General features: G+C 38.0%; 1 protein-coding gene across 1 annotated transcript in view; it reads left to right on the top strand.

Annotated features, from left to right (window-relative positions):
* The window catches only part of FBN2 (fibrillin 2), a 275,158-nt gene that overhangs the window by 222,745 nt on the left and 34,848 nt on the right, over window positions 1-17,565 (top strand). The window contains exons 39-52 of the mRNA XM_066383650.1: window positions 120-245; window positions 1,372-1,497; window positions 2,330-2,482; window positions 4,847-4,915; window positions 5,780-5,905; window positions 6,180-6,305; window positions 7,187-7,312; window positions 9,539-9,655; window positions 11,621-11,749; window positions 12,176-12,295; window positions 15,047-15,172; window positions 15,974-16,126; window positions 16,916-16,981; window positions 17,298-17,423. Of these exons, the coding sequence (XP_066239747.1) occupies window positions 120-245; window positions 1,372-1,497; window positions 2,330-2,482; window positions 4,847-4,915; window positions 5,780-5,905; window positions 6,180-6,305; window positions 7,187-7,312; window positions 9,539-9,655; window positions 11,621-11,749; window positions 12,176-12,295; window positions 15,047-15,172; window positions 15,974-16,126; window positions 16,916-16,981; window positions 17,298-17,423 (1,689 nt within the window). The remainder of the gene's footprint in view (window positions 1-119; window positions 246-1,371; window positions 1,498-2,329; window positions 2,483-4,846; window positions 4,916-5,779; window positions 5,906-6,179; window positions 6,306-7,186; window positions 7,313-9,538; window positions 9,656-11,620; window positions 11,750-12,175; window positions 12,296-15,046; window positions 15,173-15,973; window positions 16,127-16,915; window positions 16,982-17,297; window positions 17,424-17,565) is intronic.

Below are 17,565 nucleotides of genomic sequence, written 5' to 3'. Positions count from 1 at the left end.
AAATCTGCTAAGTGTGCATTCACAGGGGCGCCTGGGAGTCACGTGTTTGAGAGCACTAACAGTCACTCTTGTCTCTCGTGATGGCCTCGGTTGTAAGTGAGCTGTCTCCCCTTGTGCAGACATTGATGAATGCCAGGAGTTGCCAGGTCTCTGCCAGGGAGGAAACTGCATCAACACTTTCGGGAGCTTCCAGTGTGAGTGCCCACAAGGCTACTACCTCAGCGAGGAAACCCGCATCTGTGAAGGTGAGGTGAATCTGTACCTAAAAAAAACAACAATATTTAAACCACATTTTCTGATCGGGGCAGGGGAAGAAGTTCTGTCCTCTCATTCTGTCAAAGGATCTGTCGAGACTGGTTCATAGCTTTGTTGTTATTTTTTTTTCATATCAACATTGCTAGATAAATTAATTCACAGCTCATTTGCTATAATTTACTATGGGTTTTCTCTGAGTCAATGGATTAATTAAAGACAAATGGGGAAAACCAGGGTAGTGTGGAAACATTCAATATAAAATAAGTTATTAGTGCAAATATTGGTTAAGATTATAGGGAAAATAGGTAAGCTTGAATGAGACTATTAATATTTTTCAATATTTTAAATGTTGGACTACATGCTGGACCTCTGTGAAGAAGTTCAAAAGAGATGCAGATGCTGTTCTTACTTCCATCCCCTGACTTATCACTTGGCACTGTAGTCATCCTTTTAGGGGCCCATCTCCCCACTAGACTGGAGCCTTCTTGAGGCAGGGTCCATAGCTTATTCATCTTATAGCGTCAAATCGGTATTTATTTATGGAATCAGTGAAGGCTTCTAAAGGGGAACATTAAACATGTAGACATTTCCATTGTAACCTATCTTTTGCAACATGTTAGGTAAATGCATCTGGAAGAAATACGATTAAATAAGAAAAACAATGATAGTCACACTGCTTCTAGAATCTCTCCATGAGTACTAAGTGGAAGGACTCTAGGAACATAAAGACTCACCTAACGGGATCCAGTTTATAGTTGGCACTAAAATTTAGCTTAAATGACGTAAGAGGAAAACCGATTTTAAAGCAACTCAATCTGAAGAAGATGAAATTTCACTTGAAAAAGTATAGGTGCCATTAAAATTATCTTTTACCCACCACTTTGAAATTATTTCTTTTAGTCATTCATATTTTTAAATATTGGATTATTCTCTTTTAAAGAAAGACACACCTCATGTTAATGAGTATGTTGGAGTATTCTCAATGTAATTGCTTTAAATTCTGAATTTTGTGGAAGTGTGGATTTTGGGGATCATCTTAACTCTTTCTTCAGTAGTTTCAATAATATAAACTCATGGGAAACTATCTTAATTGATGGATATTCTTGCCTACTCTAGATATTGATGAGTGTTTTGCACATCCTGGTGTGTGTGGGCCTGGGACTTGCTATAACACTCTGGGAAATTACACCTGCATTTGTCCACCTGAGTACATGCAGGTCAACGGAGGCCACAACTGCATGGGTACGTAATGGTCTCTGAGATCAATTAGGGCACAGCTGTTTACTTGTCATGTAAGATGTTTATGTCTCAGAATTATTGCATAAAATTTGGAAATTAAATCTTTATGAAGGATTAAATATTTCAAAGTCATATAAACTTATGACTATGTATTATGTTTTTAAACTTTAGCTGTATAGTTACATTTTTCTTGTTACTCTTTAATGTAGTTATAAATAAGTCATGGGGTTATAATGTACAGCACAGAGAATATAGCCAATAATACTGTAATAACTTTGTATGGTGACAGATGGTTACGAGAGATATCACAGTAATCACACGTAAAAGTATATAAATGTAGAATTACTATGATGTACACCTGAAACTAATGTAATTTTGTATGTCAACTGTAGAGTCAAAAAAGTGTACACTATGCTGTATTTTAGTGTTAAAAAAGAAATTTAGTTACATTTAAAAAGCATGTCTGAGGTAGAAAATTTCATCATATGTTACAATTACATGTTCTTAAATAATTTTCCACTTACATAAAGTGAGCATTACTTTACAAATGAGAACATTTAAAATTAATATGTAAATATGTAATACTTTTTAAAATAAATAATGTTTTTAAATATAAAAATAAATATCTATTAACTTTGTTTCCCAAGAAAATTATAAATGAAATCCCTTTTTTAAAAACAGGAGAGATGTTAACCTAAAAATGATTCATGTGCAACTGAAAGAATTCTTTTTAAGATACCACTGAATGACCGAGAAATTTTTAGAGTTGTGTTAATGGAGAAAGTTTGCTGCATGCTGATACGATTGGTTGGCTCGTTTGTTTTTCTATGTGTAGACATGAGGAAAAGCTTTTGCTACCGAAGCTACAATGGAACCACTTGTGAGAATGAGTTGCCTTTCAATGTGACAAAGAGGATGTGCTGCTGCACATACAATGTGGGCAAAGCCTGGAACAAACCTTGTGAACCGTGCCCAACACCAGGAACAGGTAAGCACACAGGCTCGTGCTTCGCTGAGGGCCGAGTCGGTGCCTCATGCGGAGAGGTGACAGTCAAGGAAAAGCAAATGTACTAGAAACAGACATGTTCCGTTCTGAAGCCCTCTTTGGGATTCAAACTCTAGTTTCTGATCTATCTGTTGAATAGGAGCCTGGATCCTGAAAATAAACCCCGTTGCTAAAGAGTTCAAGTTTATAGTGCTGGTGCATTTTAATTCCTTAATTCCTTAATTCATTGACCAAATATTTCTTGAATAACTACTTAATGTCATTGAGCTACAGCTGGAAGATGTAATATTTGGTGAAAAGGCTTGTAATTGGAAGTCTATCAAGTTCAATACGTATTTTTTTAAATTCAACCTTGAAAAAATGCAAAAAGAAAAGAATTTGATGAACACAGTTTACATAAAAGTAACTTTTTGTCAAAGTAGTCTTTAGTATTTTTTTCCCTCAAACTTACCTGAAATTTTTAGGCAGAAATTAGAACTGATCTTACATGGTAAAATATTTTTTACAAGCACAGATTCGTTTGAAAGAAAAACTAAAAGAAAATAGATCAAGAGCAAAAGCAAATTATCTTAAAATTGTTGCCTATTCAGGTTCTTTATGACCTGGAAAGCGGTCATATTTAACAATTTTAGTTACTATGTGTTGATCCAATAGGACAAATAAGAAATTATGATTATACATTTTGACCAGATATTAGTGTATATGTATTAAAATGTTTTATTTAATATGATTATAAAATGAAATTAATGAGAGTCTTGATGAAAAGTGGAACATGGGGTCTTTCTTGGTGGCTAAAATTCAGTGGGTAAATGGATTTTGTTAACCCTATCTTGCCATAGTTTTGTTTTAAAAAATCAAATAGAAACATTTTTACAGTCCTTTAATTTAAAAACTCCCATCAGTTAGAAATTGAAAATCACTGGTTTGGGAAATGAAATATCACTTTTTTTTTTGGAAAAAGAAGTTAAGGGCTTAGGCTTGAGAGACAAGTCTATATTTAAATTGAAGCTCTGCTATTTATTGGCTGACCTTATATGGATTATTTATCCTTTCTGAAATTGGTTTCTCAAATGTAAAATAGGAATAATAAATAAATAACTACAGTGCCTAATTCATATGGTTACAGTGACGATTAAATGAGGATGTAAATAAATTACAGGTTGCACATTGCTAGGCAATTAGAAACCAACTGAGCATCTATATATTATGTACCTCTCCATATGTTCTGGATGCGTGGTGGATATCAGTGGATGAAATGTACAAAGACCCTCCCCTGATACTACTTAGGATAGTATGTTGTGTATGTTTTTCCTAATTATCTTTTCAAGAATTTTACTCACTTGTGATGCAGAACCAACCTTCTTCTTAAAAGTTAGAATTAGTTTTAATTTCTGTTTGTTTGGTGAATTATGGGTAAGAGTAACTCTTCCAGTCTCTATTTTATTCTATGATGTATTGTTAAAATGCCTCAAGTTTCATGTTTTAACATATAGACATTTATGTTTAAAAAAAAAGACAAAATTGATATCTCATTCAGTATTGATTATTAACCTATTTAACTGCTACAAAAATTTTTATGCCTGTGCCTTTGTGCAATACATAATCCCTTTTCAAATTTATACTCTAATCTGATTTTCAGTCTACATCAATTGGATCATTTTTAAAGTCCTGCTTCTCAAAAGAAAAATAATTATATGACAGCCCTGGCTGGTTGGCTCAGTGGAACAACGTCAGCCCAGTGTGGAAGTCCCGGGTTCGATTCCCGGCCAGGACACACAGGAGAAGCACCCATTTGCTTCTCCACCCCGCCCCCTCTCCTTCTTCTTTATCTCTCTCTTTGCCTCCTGCAGCCAAGGCTGCATTAGAGCAAAGTTGGCCCACGCTGAGAATGGCTCCATGGCCTCCGCCTCAGGCACTAGAATGGCTCTAGTTGCAATGAAGCAATGCCCAGGATGGGCAGAGCAACACCCCCAGTGGGCATGCCGAGTGAATTCTGGTCAGGCGCATGCAGGAGTCTGTCTCTCTGCCTCCCTGCTTCTCACTTCAGAAAAAATACAAAAAAAAAAAAAAATTATGTGCCTAATGTAGACATTTTGAATCTTGTAGTGGTTTATATTCTAGTAACAGAGCAGTAAAAATTAGTGATAATAACAACAACAATAATAATAATGGTAAAGAATCCTTGAATCCAGGAGCAGGTATTATCAAATAAATATAATTGAAAGTAAAATGCCTGGTTATGAGTAAGATACGTATATTTGACAGTGAAAGTAGTACTCTGTAAAATGTTATTTTGAATGAGTTTGGGAATTTTAAGAATAAATTTGGTTTGTTTGTATTTTAAAGCTGACTTTAAAACCATATGTGGAAATATCCCTGGATTTACCTTTGACATTCATACAGGAAAAGCTGTTGGTGAGTTTTTTATATTAAGCTTATTTTAATACAGATATATATCATTTTTAAAAAATTCAATGTTTTTAAAGTTTGAAGTACCATAAAATGTAAAAACCTGGATTCTGAACTAATATAGTTAAACAAGAAAGAGAGAACATGTTTACAGACTGGAAACAAGTATTAATGGTATTACTCTATCAGCATGTCTGGTGATTAAGTTATAATGCTTACATAAGTATCTCAAAATTGTGAACATATCAAGCTATAATTATAGTTTTATTATTCATGAATATTATATTACATGACTCTAAAGACCCTCCGTAATTTAACCTTTAGTTGCTATTTTCATACATGTATGTTTAAGTTTTTGGTATATTTTTCCTGTATCCCTTTCTACTTATCTACTAATAAATTTACAAGATTATTAATTTACAAGTACTTCCTTCTAAATGCACTTTCTATTGCTCATTCTATTTTTCTTTTTCAATATTATAAAACTAATGTACTTTTAAGTCTCCATTATCAATTCATATATTGAAAAGTATGTAAAATTAAGAAAACATAGCAGCAGTTAGGGGAGCCTGACATGGAACTTGAAGAAGAGGTGTGATTCCGTAGGAAGTTCGTTTGCTACATTGATACTAAAAGTACTTGGTATGTTTTATCAGCTCCTTAGATTCTTCCATCACTATTTAAAGGAAATAATGTATTTCACGGTCTATATGCTTTCATGAGCACACAATCAATTCATACCAGGATAGAATTGATTTCTGGGCCACTGGGTGTGTCCTCTTCCAAGTGTACACATAGCATTATTCAAGGTGCTATGGTAAGTACATTAAGCAGGACCATATGTATTTGATCAAATCTGTTCAATTTCAGACATTGATGAATGTAAAGAGATTCCAGGCATCTGTGCAAATGGTGTGTGTATCAACCAGATTGGCAGTTTCCGCTGTGAATGCCCTACAGGATTCAGTTACAATGACTTACTCCTGGTCTGTGAAGGTAATCTGAATGATGCATGACCTTTATCCAGATAAGTTTGCTGGACATAAACGGTTTTAGCTCTCTGACTTTTTTAATTTTAATTTCTTGTGTTGATATGGTTTCAAGTGTTCCACTCAATATAACACCCTTTACCCCCCCCCCTGCGCCCCCGCATCGAGCTCTCTGACTTTTTACAGTTTCTTTCTCAGTACTTAGGAGTCAATCATCAAATGGTTAAATGAAGTACTAATACAATAATGAAATCATAAAAATGAAATTGCTGCTCTTCCAGATATCGATGAGTGCAGCAATGGCGATAATCTCTGCCAGCGGAACGCGGACTGCATCAACAGCCCCGGCAGTTACCGCTGCGAGTGCGCCGCCGGCTTCAAACTCTCACCCAACGGAGCCTGCGTTGGTAAGAAGGAGGCTGATTTCATTCTTCGGCACTGAGTGTGGCGTTCTTTAGATTTCCTTCACTGAACAAGTGTCTATGTTTTTCTATCAAAAGTTATTTTCAAAGATAATTTGAAAACATTTTCTTAGTAAATCAATTTAGTGACATTGAACCTATTTCACCACATATATTAGATTATTTTGTTCAGAACAGAGGTCTCATCAGTGGGTTTAACTAGGATTGGACTGAAAATAAAATAATATCCTCGAGATACTGATCAACATATAAAAATTGCTTGATTTTAAAAGAAAGAGACTCGGATACTTTATTATTTTTATTATTATTATTTTTTTTTGTATTTTTCTGAAGCTGGAAACGGGGAGAGACAGTCAGACAGACTCCCGCATGCGCCCGACCGGGATCCACCCGGCACGCCCACCAGGGGCGACACTCTGCCCACCAGGGGGCGATGCTCTGCCCCTCCAGGGTGTCGCTTTGTCGAGACCAGCATCACTCTAGCACCTGGGGCAGAGGCCAAGGAGCCATCCCCAGCGTCCGGGCCATCTTTTCGCCAATGGAGCCTCGCTGCGGGAGGGGAAGAGAGAGACAGAGAGGAAGGAGAGGGGGAGGGGTGGAGAAGCAGATGGGCGCCTCTCCTGTGTACCCTGGCCGGGAATCGAACCCGGGACTTCTGCACGCCAGGCCGACGCTCTACCACTGAGCCAACTGGCCAGGGCCTCGGATACTTTAAAACCTTGCTTTATTTTGAGTCAGCTGTTGTCATGGTTCATTTTCAGCCTATGTGTAATAATTAAGAGCAGATTATAGAAACATGCCTGTGAAAAAGTGAAAGAATCTTAATAAAAATCAGATATGTGTAATGTGTCTTATTTTTGTTTTAGATCGCAACGAATGTTTAGAAATTCCTAATGTTTGCAGTCATGGGCTGTGTGTCGATTTGCAAGGAAGTTACCAGTGCATCTGCCACAATGGCTTTAAGGCTTCTCAGGACCAGACCATGTGCATGGGTAAGAGGAGAACATTAGTTCCGGGAGGGGGGGGGGTGTTAAATGGAGCTGAGCGTCCAGAAGAGATTACCATTTGCTCACTTGCCAAATTAACATGTCTTTATCGGAAACAATCTTGCAAAAAGTAAGTGTCAAAGTGTTTATGGTTTCGATCAATGGAAAATTTGCAAGTAGGGACACATCCCAATATGCCCCTGGGTTCAGTGTTCACAGCCTTTTTCCCCAGATGACTTTCACATGCGTAACCTGGACTCTGGGACATGCAGGGTTATGTGGAAGTCACTACAGACCAGCTCCCCTCCACCACCCCCTTACCATTCAAGAAAGCCTTTTCAAATGCAAGAATGCAAGGAAGTAAATAAGAGCGACAGTATTGAAATGAATAGATTTGCATGCATCTCCATACCTGCATACACTACCCTCCCTAAAATTATTGCATACATAGGATTTATCTGCTTCTTTTGTGTTTTAACTCTTAAAACAATGTTTTAGAAATGACAGAAGCTAATGTGATGGTTAGTTAAGCAATAAGAATGTTCAGTAAATACTTGCTGAGCTGATTAATATCACTCTCGATTCCAAAAGCAGATAGATGGGCTGGATGCCTTGGAGCTCAGCGTAACTGTAAATCTGATGTCAGCCACTGGCTCTATCTGCAGAAAGAGCTCATCCGGGCTTTGTATTTGAAGCAGAAAAATCAGAGTATAACTTGGCTGTTTATAATTAACACATTCTCAGTTTAAGAAGAGCTCAAGTGGTGCATCTGCTCTTTTCATATTCAATATACTATCTATGTGAAGAGTAAAGTCAGTTCTGCAGAACTACATTACTTTATGGTGTAACCATGCAACGAAGGCTATTACGAAAACTCCGTTCACCTGTTGCTTTCTAAGGGCTCCCCACCTGTGGATTTGTCCTTTGGTGGTAGGAAGGTTCTTCAGAAGATACCTGTGCCAAGGACAAATAGAGGACTTGGCCCTATTTGCATGATCTTTCTGATAATTTTTGCTGATACACATTCCTCCTGGCTGTACTGTCAGACAGAAAATATGATTTGCTAAAAAATACGAGATTTATGATTCAGAAACACCAGTGGAGAAGTCTGCCCTCAGTTCTAACAGTTCATCCATGGTAAAAGTCAGCTGGGCCCTTTGGTAATGCTCCTCTTAAACAAAGCTTCCTTCCTAAAGACCAGTATCTTTTTTTACGGTAGAAGTTTCAACGGCCTGGAATTCATAGCCTAGGATCTGCTCTGTTATATGAAAATGACCTTTCTAAATATCTTTTTAAATTTTATTTTTTTTTGAAGGCTAATCATACTGAATTCTAATTGACTTCTTCAGTCTGGATTCCACTAATTCATAAAATCGAAGAATCTAAAGTTTATCTTTGTTGTGCTGATTAAATTAAGGCTTATCAGTGTCTGGGGGAGTGTTTACAATGCATATTAATAGACCAAAACTCTTTTAGTGTTTCAAAGACTAGTTTCCCTGCAATTTACAAGCAAACTCCTACTAATTAAAACAGCTCCACTAAGGGGCTGCTTGCTTATCCTTATTCTTTTTTTATTTTTTATTTTTTATTTTTATTTTTTTTATTTTTGCATTTTTCTGAAGCTGGAAACGGGGAGAGACAGTCAGACAGACTCCCGCATGCGCCCGACCGGGATCCACCCGGCACACCCACCAGGGGTGACGCTCTGCCCACCAGGGGGCGATGCTCTGCCCATCCTGGGCGTTGCCATGTTGCGACCAGAGCCACTCTAGCGCCTGGGGCAGAGGCCACAGAGCCATCCCCAGCGCCCGGGCCATCTTTGCTCCAATGGAGCCTTGGCTGTGGGAGGGGAAGAGAGAGACAGAGAGGAAAGTGCGGCGGAGGGGTGGAGAAGCAAATGGGCGCTTCTCCTGTGTGCCCTGGCCGGGAATCGAACCCGGGTCCTCCGCACGCTAGGCCGACGCTCTACCGCTGAGCCAACCGGCCAGGGCGCTTATCCTTATTCTAAGTATTACTGTGCCTGTGAGTCATTAAGTGGCACTTTTAAAAATAATTTTATAATATAGAGTTTTCTCTACCTCGTATTTATTTTCACTAAATAAATATGAGTTCCTAGTATTGAATGAGAACAATCTAAGTGGATCAGTAGGTTAAAATCACGTGAATGTATTTAATAGGCTATGTTTTTCTAGTTAAAAGATTTAATGCCTTTGAGCCAATGTTTCTTTGTAGATGTTGATGAGTGTGAGCGGCATCCGTGTGGAAACGGAACTTGTAAAAACACTGTTGGATCCTATAACTGTCTCTGCTATCCAGGGTTTGAACTCACTCATAACAATGATTGCCTGGGTAAGTGCTTAGTCAGACTGTCTATTTCTGCTTCTGTTTCATTTAACACGATATACCAAAATAAAAAATAAAACCGAAGAATAAGTAAATATTTGTATTATTAAAATTGCAAATGTTTGCCAAAAGATATGTGTATCGTTGCCTAATTTCTAGTTAACTAAACCCTTAGTATTGGCATAAATAATCACAAAACAGTGTGCTGTTTTGAGTACTTCTGTCAATCAACCAATCAATTCAGGGGAGAAGACCATACAGGTAATAGTAAATGTATTGGGACTGCTCTGTGGTTTGGGGTTATTGTTACCTCTTTGATAGGATCAAAGACCTGTCATTGTTTCAGCCTATTGCAAGTACTTAACGTTATCCATTCTTGATTTATATTCAAATACTGACAGTCTCAAACTTAACAACATATTGTGTGTTGAAGCTTCTGTCAACATTTGAAGCTTTTGTCAGCTTTTGAACCCAGGGATTCCTTGCCCATAGAAACAGCACGTGGGCCCTGGCTAGTTCGACAGTGGATAGAGCCTCGGCCCAGCATATGGACTCAGTGGGTAGGGCCTCAGCCTAGCATGTGGACATCCTGGGTTTGATTCCCAGTCAAGGCACACAGGAGAAATGACCACCTGCTTCTCTTCCCCTCCCTTTCCCCCTTCTTTGTCTCTTCCCACCTCATAGCCAGTGGCTCGGTTGGTCTGAGCGTTAGCCTTAGGTGCTAAAAATAGCTGGGTTGATCCGAGCATCAGCCCTAGATGGGGGGTTGTTGCCAGGTAGATCCCAGACATATAGGAGTCTGTCTCACTATCTCCTTACCTCTCAATTAAAAAAGGAAAGAAAAGAAATAGCATGTGTTAATGAGGTTTCCCCATCAGCCCCCATAAGCCTGTTTGATATCTGTCGCCAGTTTTATATTTTTAACAGAAAATAAAACTGTCTACTCTGTGTAGTAGAGGATATTCACCTTTGCCCTTAACAGACATTGATTGAAATAACAATTGCTAGAGAGCAGGGAAGATGCCTGTATTAGGTGAGGAGATAGTAAGAGAAATGACAACCAGCACTGATAGGACTTTTTACTTATTATATGTCAGGCACTGTGCTGATACTTTAAAACAGTATCTCTTAATTCCCATGATCCTAAGATATATGAGAGTATCTCAGGTTCAAATTATGGGACCATCACAGCTCAAATCTATTTCCTAATTTAATCCAACATATGTTCCTTGCAGTGTTATTTTTCACAATTCTTCAACTAGGAAAAATTTTTAGAGTTAATTGGACATTGTATCCAATTACCACTGTCTTGTTTATAGTTTCTCAAACCCTTTGTACAGCCACTGAGAACTAAAGATACAGGCATGGCTTTGATCGAAATACAATCTTCAAACAACCCAGAAAGTTAGTCCAATGCAGTCAACCCTAAGCTTAACTGAAAACCTCACACTGAACATATATTTTTTGAAATTCTGTATTCTGTGAGAAAGACATATCAGCAGTTTCTAGAGTCTTTTTAATGTAATTTTGCTGTGTTTAATATACTCCATTATTTGTCCTTTGAATTTATGTAGTCAGCCTATCTCCAGGTGAGATCATTTACAGACTATGCAGTCAAGGTAAATTTATATATCCTTCTACCTCTGAAAAAAGAAATATTTTTTCAATTGAAAGAAATGGAAAGTTTCACCTGAAACCTTCAACTTTTATTTGGTTTTAAATTTCTGAGTTATATTAATATCAAAAATGTGCCCTTGTGGTTGAACTGCAGTTGGGCTCTATGTGACCTTATAAGTCACATGATACTTATGACGTAAGCCTTTTCTCTGTGTTGAGAAATTGCAGTGTAGGGTTTTTGTACACCTAGGGTTTCTGTACCAATAAATGTGCTTTTAAGTAGCAACTTGTAGTGCAATATACATGTGACTGCTCTATCTGAAAAGCTAACCAACTCCTCCTGTTTGCTCACAGACATAGATGAGTGCAGTTCCTTTTTTGGTCAGGTGTGCAGAAATGGACGGTGTTTTAATGAAATTGGCTCCTTCAAGTGTTTATGTAATGAAGGTTATGAACTTACTCCAGATGGCAAGAACTGTATAGGTAAGTATCTAAATAATAAACAGTCTTTATGGTGTTTTGTTTTATAAATGACTTCCCCCTTCCATCCCTACTTAAGGACTTATTCACGTTTCATTTAATCATCTGATCACATGATCAAGTTAAGATATCATGGGAAATATTCCTTATAAATAATGAACCAATAATTGGAAATGACTCATGTGTAGTGTTTTTATCAGGACAGAGCTTGAAGTTATTCATGTCTCAGTCAAAGTAGACAAAGAAACCAAAACAAGGAGTTTAGCTTCTTGTCCAATAAGTAATACCCAAGATGTGAAAAGAGCATCTCAGGGTGTGTTTGTCCATAGTGATCTGGCAGATCAGAGGGCCCAAGCTGAATTCGTGTTAATATCACTTGGCAACAACTATCTCATATTTGAATAATTTTTCTCTTCTTTATCTTTAAAGATACTAATGAGTGTGTAGCCCTTCCCGGCTCTTGTTCTCCTGGTACCTGTCAGAATTTGGAGGGATCCTTCAGGTGCATCTGTCCCCCGGGATATGAAGTAAAGAGTGAGAACTGCATTGGTAAGGCTAACATTTATTCTGTGTCCCCGAGCTGTTCAGTGTAATAAGACCTGGTGCAGTGTCTGTGGAAGTCTGCTAACTCCAAACCACTGCAAGCATGCTGACCCAAGGAGTTAAACATACAGCTGCCTGCATCTGTCTTATTGAATCATCACAAATGATTTGAAGGTAGAGTGGTGGGAATACAGAATTTAGGGATGTGGGATTTTTCATTAACAGAACTCTTATACTAGTAAAAGAATATTCAGTATACTAGATCTAATCTTTTTTACAAATGCCAACAGAGACTTTCTACTGAACTTTTAAGTGGGTCTACAAAAATTGTAATCTTTGGCAACCAAATTTTAAAAGGCTATTAAAGGTGTCCAGAGTCCTAGAAATGTGAAGCAGAAAATCTTGACAGTGCTATTGAGACATTTCTTTTTCCTTGGAAGGCCTCATGTCAAAACAGAAAATATTAATCCATTTGTCATAACAGATGTTTTTCTATTGAAATTCTTCCAGCTTACAAGAACATTGTAACCACATCACAAGTGGGTCCCAGAATTTCCTGGTGGATATAATGAAGGCTGACCTTTTTACAGTTACTTTATTTCACTTTTATACAAATTATTTTCTACAGTCTTGTTGAAATTCAGAAGCACCAGAATCTTACAGGGATTGCTAAGGTTTTGTTTTGGGTTTTTTTGCCTTTGAGTTATTCACTTTTTCAGAATATTCCATGTAGCTCTACTGTTTACATTCAAGAGACATATAGACAGAATTGAAGGAAACAGTTTACTTTATCAAATTTCACTACTTTTCAGACCATATAAGTACATCTAATGGCTATTCCTCGTCATTCCAATTTGGTCTTTATATCTTTTCCCTCTTCTTTCTGATTTATATAGTTCATTATAAGACTGTCTAGGGCTGTTAATACGTAAAGGTAATAAATAATAATAGAAGCCCTTTAGTAAGAAATTTATTGAGATATTTAAGATCCTTTCTATTTTTCTTTATCCATATTTAATTCCAGTCCTTCAGTATCCCTGTGGCCCATCCCTTTGTGGGGCAATAACAGTAGCAGTGTGTCATTCATTAGGACAGAAATATAAATACATACGCTTCTTTGTGTCAAAAGATTTAGCTACCTTTTCCTTTAGTGAAAAACATCTGTGATTCAATTACATTTAATTATACTTGAGAAGTATTTTTACTTTCTTCACTGTTAGCAATGTCACTATTTTGCATCTCTGAAAAATTTGTTTTTATTTAACTTACATCACTAAAAGAATATTTTCTTCAGACCAGAATCTCTTTCTACTGATTTTTCCCAGAAGAAATACTTCCTGAAATAACTATAATATATACTCAAACTCACAACCAAACACATATGTTTACATGAGTATACTCACACACAAATCTATTCCAACATACAATGGACATTACAGTGAATATACACCTTTCAGGTGCTGGAATACAGTCCTTGCCTTCGGGTAGCTTACTGCCTAACAAAACAGGCATATTTGTAGTTAACCCTGTTTTATAAAGATTGAGAGACACTATACTGGAGGTATGTTCAGGATGTGGGAGCAGAGTGAGAGGCTGTGGATAATGATGGTAGTGGTGACAGGTGACATGTCAAGGAAGCTCATCACAAAGCGTTGTTGACATTCGAAGTGGCTCTTAAATATTAGATAGGACTTTACTAAAGAGAGAAAGGAACAGAACAGAGGTGGCCACTTGAAGACACAGGTAACACAAGTGTCATAAAGGGCATTGAATAACCGGCTCGGAAGATTGAACTTGGTCCTGCAGACTGTGTGAAGCATGACAGGTTTTTTTTCAGGAAGGATGGAATATAGTTCACTCATGAAAACCCTGCAGAGAGAAATTGAGAACATAGTATGTGCCAGACACTCTGCTAGACTAAGCTGTGTGGGAATCAGTGATCCAGACAGATAGACAGAAAGACATGTCCTCGTGGAGCTTGCATTCTAATGTGCCTGGAATTTTATAACATTTCTTCATGTAGTTAAAATAACCCATTAAATAATCACCTCCAATGAAAAAAAGCCAAACATCATTGGTAAGGAATTATTTTTTTTTCTTTTAAGGAACCATTCTGGGGTGAGGTGGGAATGATAAAATTCTCAAAACATGTCTTGAGCCCTTCCAGTTCCATGGGCACAGATTATCAAACAGATGTTTTGGAAAGACAGCCCTGGTGGCAGTTTGAAGAGCAGAGAGTGAGATGCTGCAGTCAGTTAGGAGATTTAAAGTAATCCCAGGGGCAAATGATACTGTGTTTGAAGGTCCAGAGGAGCAGAATTGATAGACCTCCTGCTGCTTGCACATGCAGGTTAAAAGGTCAGGGTGAGGACTTAAGGAAACTCCAGGATCCCAGCTTAGGCTGTGGAGAGGTGCACCAGAGAAGGGGAGCCTTCAAGCTTGCAGCCGTGTAGGACGTTGAACTGGTCATGTCAGGAAGGCAGGTGGATGTACGTACATACACGATCAAGTGCAGGGAGCTAGAAATTGACTTGGGAGTCTGGGACACACGGTTCGTTGCAACTGGATAGAATCTGATTTTTAAGCAAGAACAGTTTACTTTTAAAGAATAAGTAAAATATTTACATCAGGTAATCTTTTGTTTCAGATTAAATATGCAATGGCTAGTTGACTGTTGTAGTATGAACAAATCATTTCTTTTGAATATCAAACAGTGTACTGGTGTGATTAAAGTAACAAATCCTGCTGGTTCTGCAGATATAAATGAATGTGATGAAGATCCCAACATCTGTCTGTTTGGTTCCTGCACCAATACTCCTGGGGGCTTCCAGTGCATCTGCCCCCCTGGCTTTGTGCTGTCTGACAATGGACGGAGGTGCTTTGGTAAGCTTTGAAATGACTTCTCGGTCATAATTCACCATTGGAAACTTCAAAGTTAGACGGTAAACCATCATACTAGTATTTGTCACTACAAAGTACACGTCTATGGCAAATACATCATGTAAGTTAAAAATGTTGCTTTACTCTCATTTTGTTGTTGGCATAGATCTGTTTGTGCAATCATATATGAATTGTTTTTGATGTGGTTTAACCAAAAGTTACCACCATTGGTTTTTGTAGGCAACAACGTAATGGTGGAAAAAGAGATCTGAAAATCATTTTAATATTGAGCATAATTTCTCAAACTTCCCAGGCACACTATAAAAATATTTTAATCATCTTAAATAATTAAATAAAATTTTATGGATAAGTCAACTGAAATTGGCAAATGAAATAATCAGTTGAAGATTTCTAGACCTTTTTTATTTCAATTTTTCCATTGATTTGAGAGAGAGGGAAAGGGAAGGAGAGAGAGTGAGAAAGAAAGAAAGAAAGAGAGAGAGAGAGAGAGAGAGAGAGAAGCATAAACTAGTTGTTTCATTTAGTTGTCCCATTTAGTTGTGCGCTCACTGATTGCTTCTTGTATATGCCCTGACAGCGGGTCGAACCCACAACCTACAGTGGTGCGTGGGTCAACACTATCCACTGAGCCACCCAGCCAGGGCCCAGACCTGTCTTTGAACTGCTAGTCTAATCTGCAGGTGTTCAGCCCATGAGAAAGTTCTGTCAGAAACAACTCTATACAAATGATTGCGTCTTTTGAAATGACCGGTAAGGAGGCTGTGATTCTGTTTTCCTAAATAGATACTCGCCAGAGCTTCTGCTTCACTAACTTTGAAAATGGAAAGTGTTCCGTCCCCAAAGCTTTCAACACCACAAAGGCCAAGTGCTGCTGCAGTAAGATGCCAGGAGAGGGCTGGGGGGACCCCTGTGAGCTGTGTCCCAAAGATGATGAAGGTGAGAGCACGGCCTGAAACACCACTTGGCACTGGTTGGGAAATCTCTGTTAGAAGGAGGTTTGACTACATAATTGAGGAACATTGTGAAGGAGAAATTACCCCCTCACATATAAACTTGAATGGTTCAGTGAGCAACCTAATCTGAGGGACTGCTTTCAACTTCTGTCTTCAGTGTGCGTGAGCACAAGTAGTTACTCCGTTATTTCACCACCCCCCTCCCAAGGTTGGTATTACTTGCTTTCAAAGAAAATTTGAGAGGTGCAAGGAGAGGATGAAAGTCATAGTCCAGATTGCTGAGGGAAGTCCCGTGTAGGTATTGTATCACCATCTGGGTTCTCAGGATTTTCTGTGAGAAGCTGAGTCAGCACAATGGCCGTTTGCCGGAAGAGACCAAGAGCCTGCAGGTCTTGTTGGCCCAGCTGATTGTAAGGTAGTTCTCAGCAGGCTCAGAACTGGCTTGGCCTCTAGGTTAGCAGTGGCTTCTGTGTGTAGTGGGCAGACAGGGCTCTTTAGCTGCTCAGTAATAAACAAGAAAACAGATAGAACCAGAAGCCCTCGGTAGGTGACACCCTGGAACAAGCTAGGCAAGCTCAGGTGGCCTCCTCTAAGTATGCTCAGGGCTGCTTTTGAAATTATTCATAAAAAAAAATAAGATAAAGGGCTCTAACTAAAAAATAGCTTTGTAGGAAAAAAGAGGTTTAATTCACGTAAATTCTGTATCAGTTTTTAAGTTCTCTGATAGTTGAGACTCTTCAATAATGGAGATTTGTATTTTTTTTCTCTGTAGTTGCATTCCAGGATCTGTGTCCTTATGGCCATGGAACTGTTCCTAGTCTCCATGATACCCGGGAAGGTGTGGTTTGATCTATTTTACTCTATATACAGTCTTCTTCTACATGAATATATTATTATACATTTATTTTTGTAAGTCATGCTAATTTTACTTTATAATATCTGGTGTATTGTATTTAGTGTACATATACAATATTTATTATAGATCACGTGCATTACATTTATTATAAGACTTTGTTGTGGTAGATGAAATACATATTACCCTAGTTTAAGAAATGTTTATATGTTTTAGACATTTTAAGTCTTTAGAACTAGAAATACACCGCTTTGACATATCTTTTTATATGAAGAAGTTCATGGGCAATTCTGTGTTTTAGATGTCAATGAATGTCTTGAAAGCCCAGGCATTTGTTCAAATGGTCAGTGTATCAATACAGACGGGTCTTTTCGCTGTGAATGCCCAATGGGTTACAACCTTGATTACACTGGAGTCCGCTGCGTGGGTGAGTGTTGACTCCACATTACTGAAAGTTTTATGTCTCGTATTCAGCAAAAGGTTTCTCAGGCACCATGGGTGGTGGTGGGATTTGCAAAGCCAGAATGAGTAGCTAGTAACTGCTCTTTCTTCTCCCATCCTACATTTTC

This window comes from Saccopteryx leptura, chromosome 4 (genome assembly GCF_036850995.1).
Source record: "Saccopteryx leptura isolate mSacLep1 chromosome 4, mSacLep1_pri_phased_curated, whole genome shotgun sequence".
In the NCBI taxonomy this organism is placed as follows: Eukaryota; Metazoa; Chordata; class Mammalia; order Chiroptera; family Emballonuridae; genus Saccopteryx; species Saccopteryx leptura.
The sequence above is the reverse complement of the archived record's forward strand: the minus strand, read 5'-3'. Positions and strand labels throughout refer to the sequence as shown.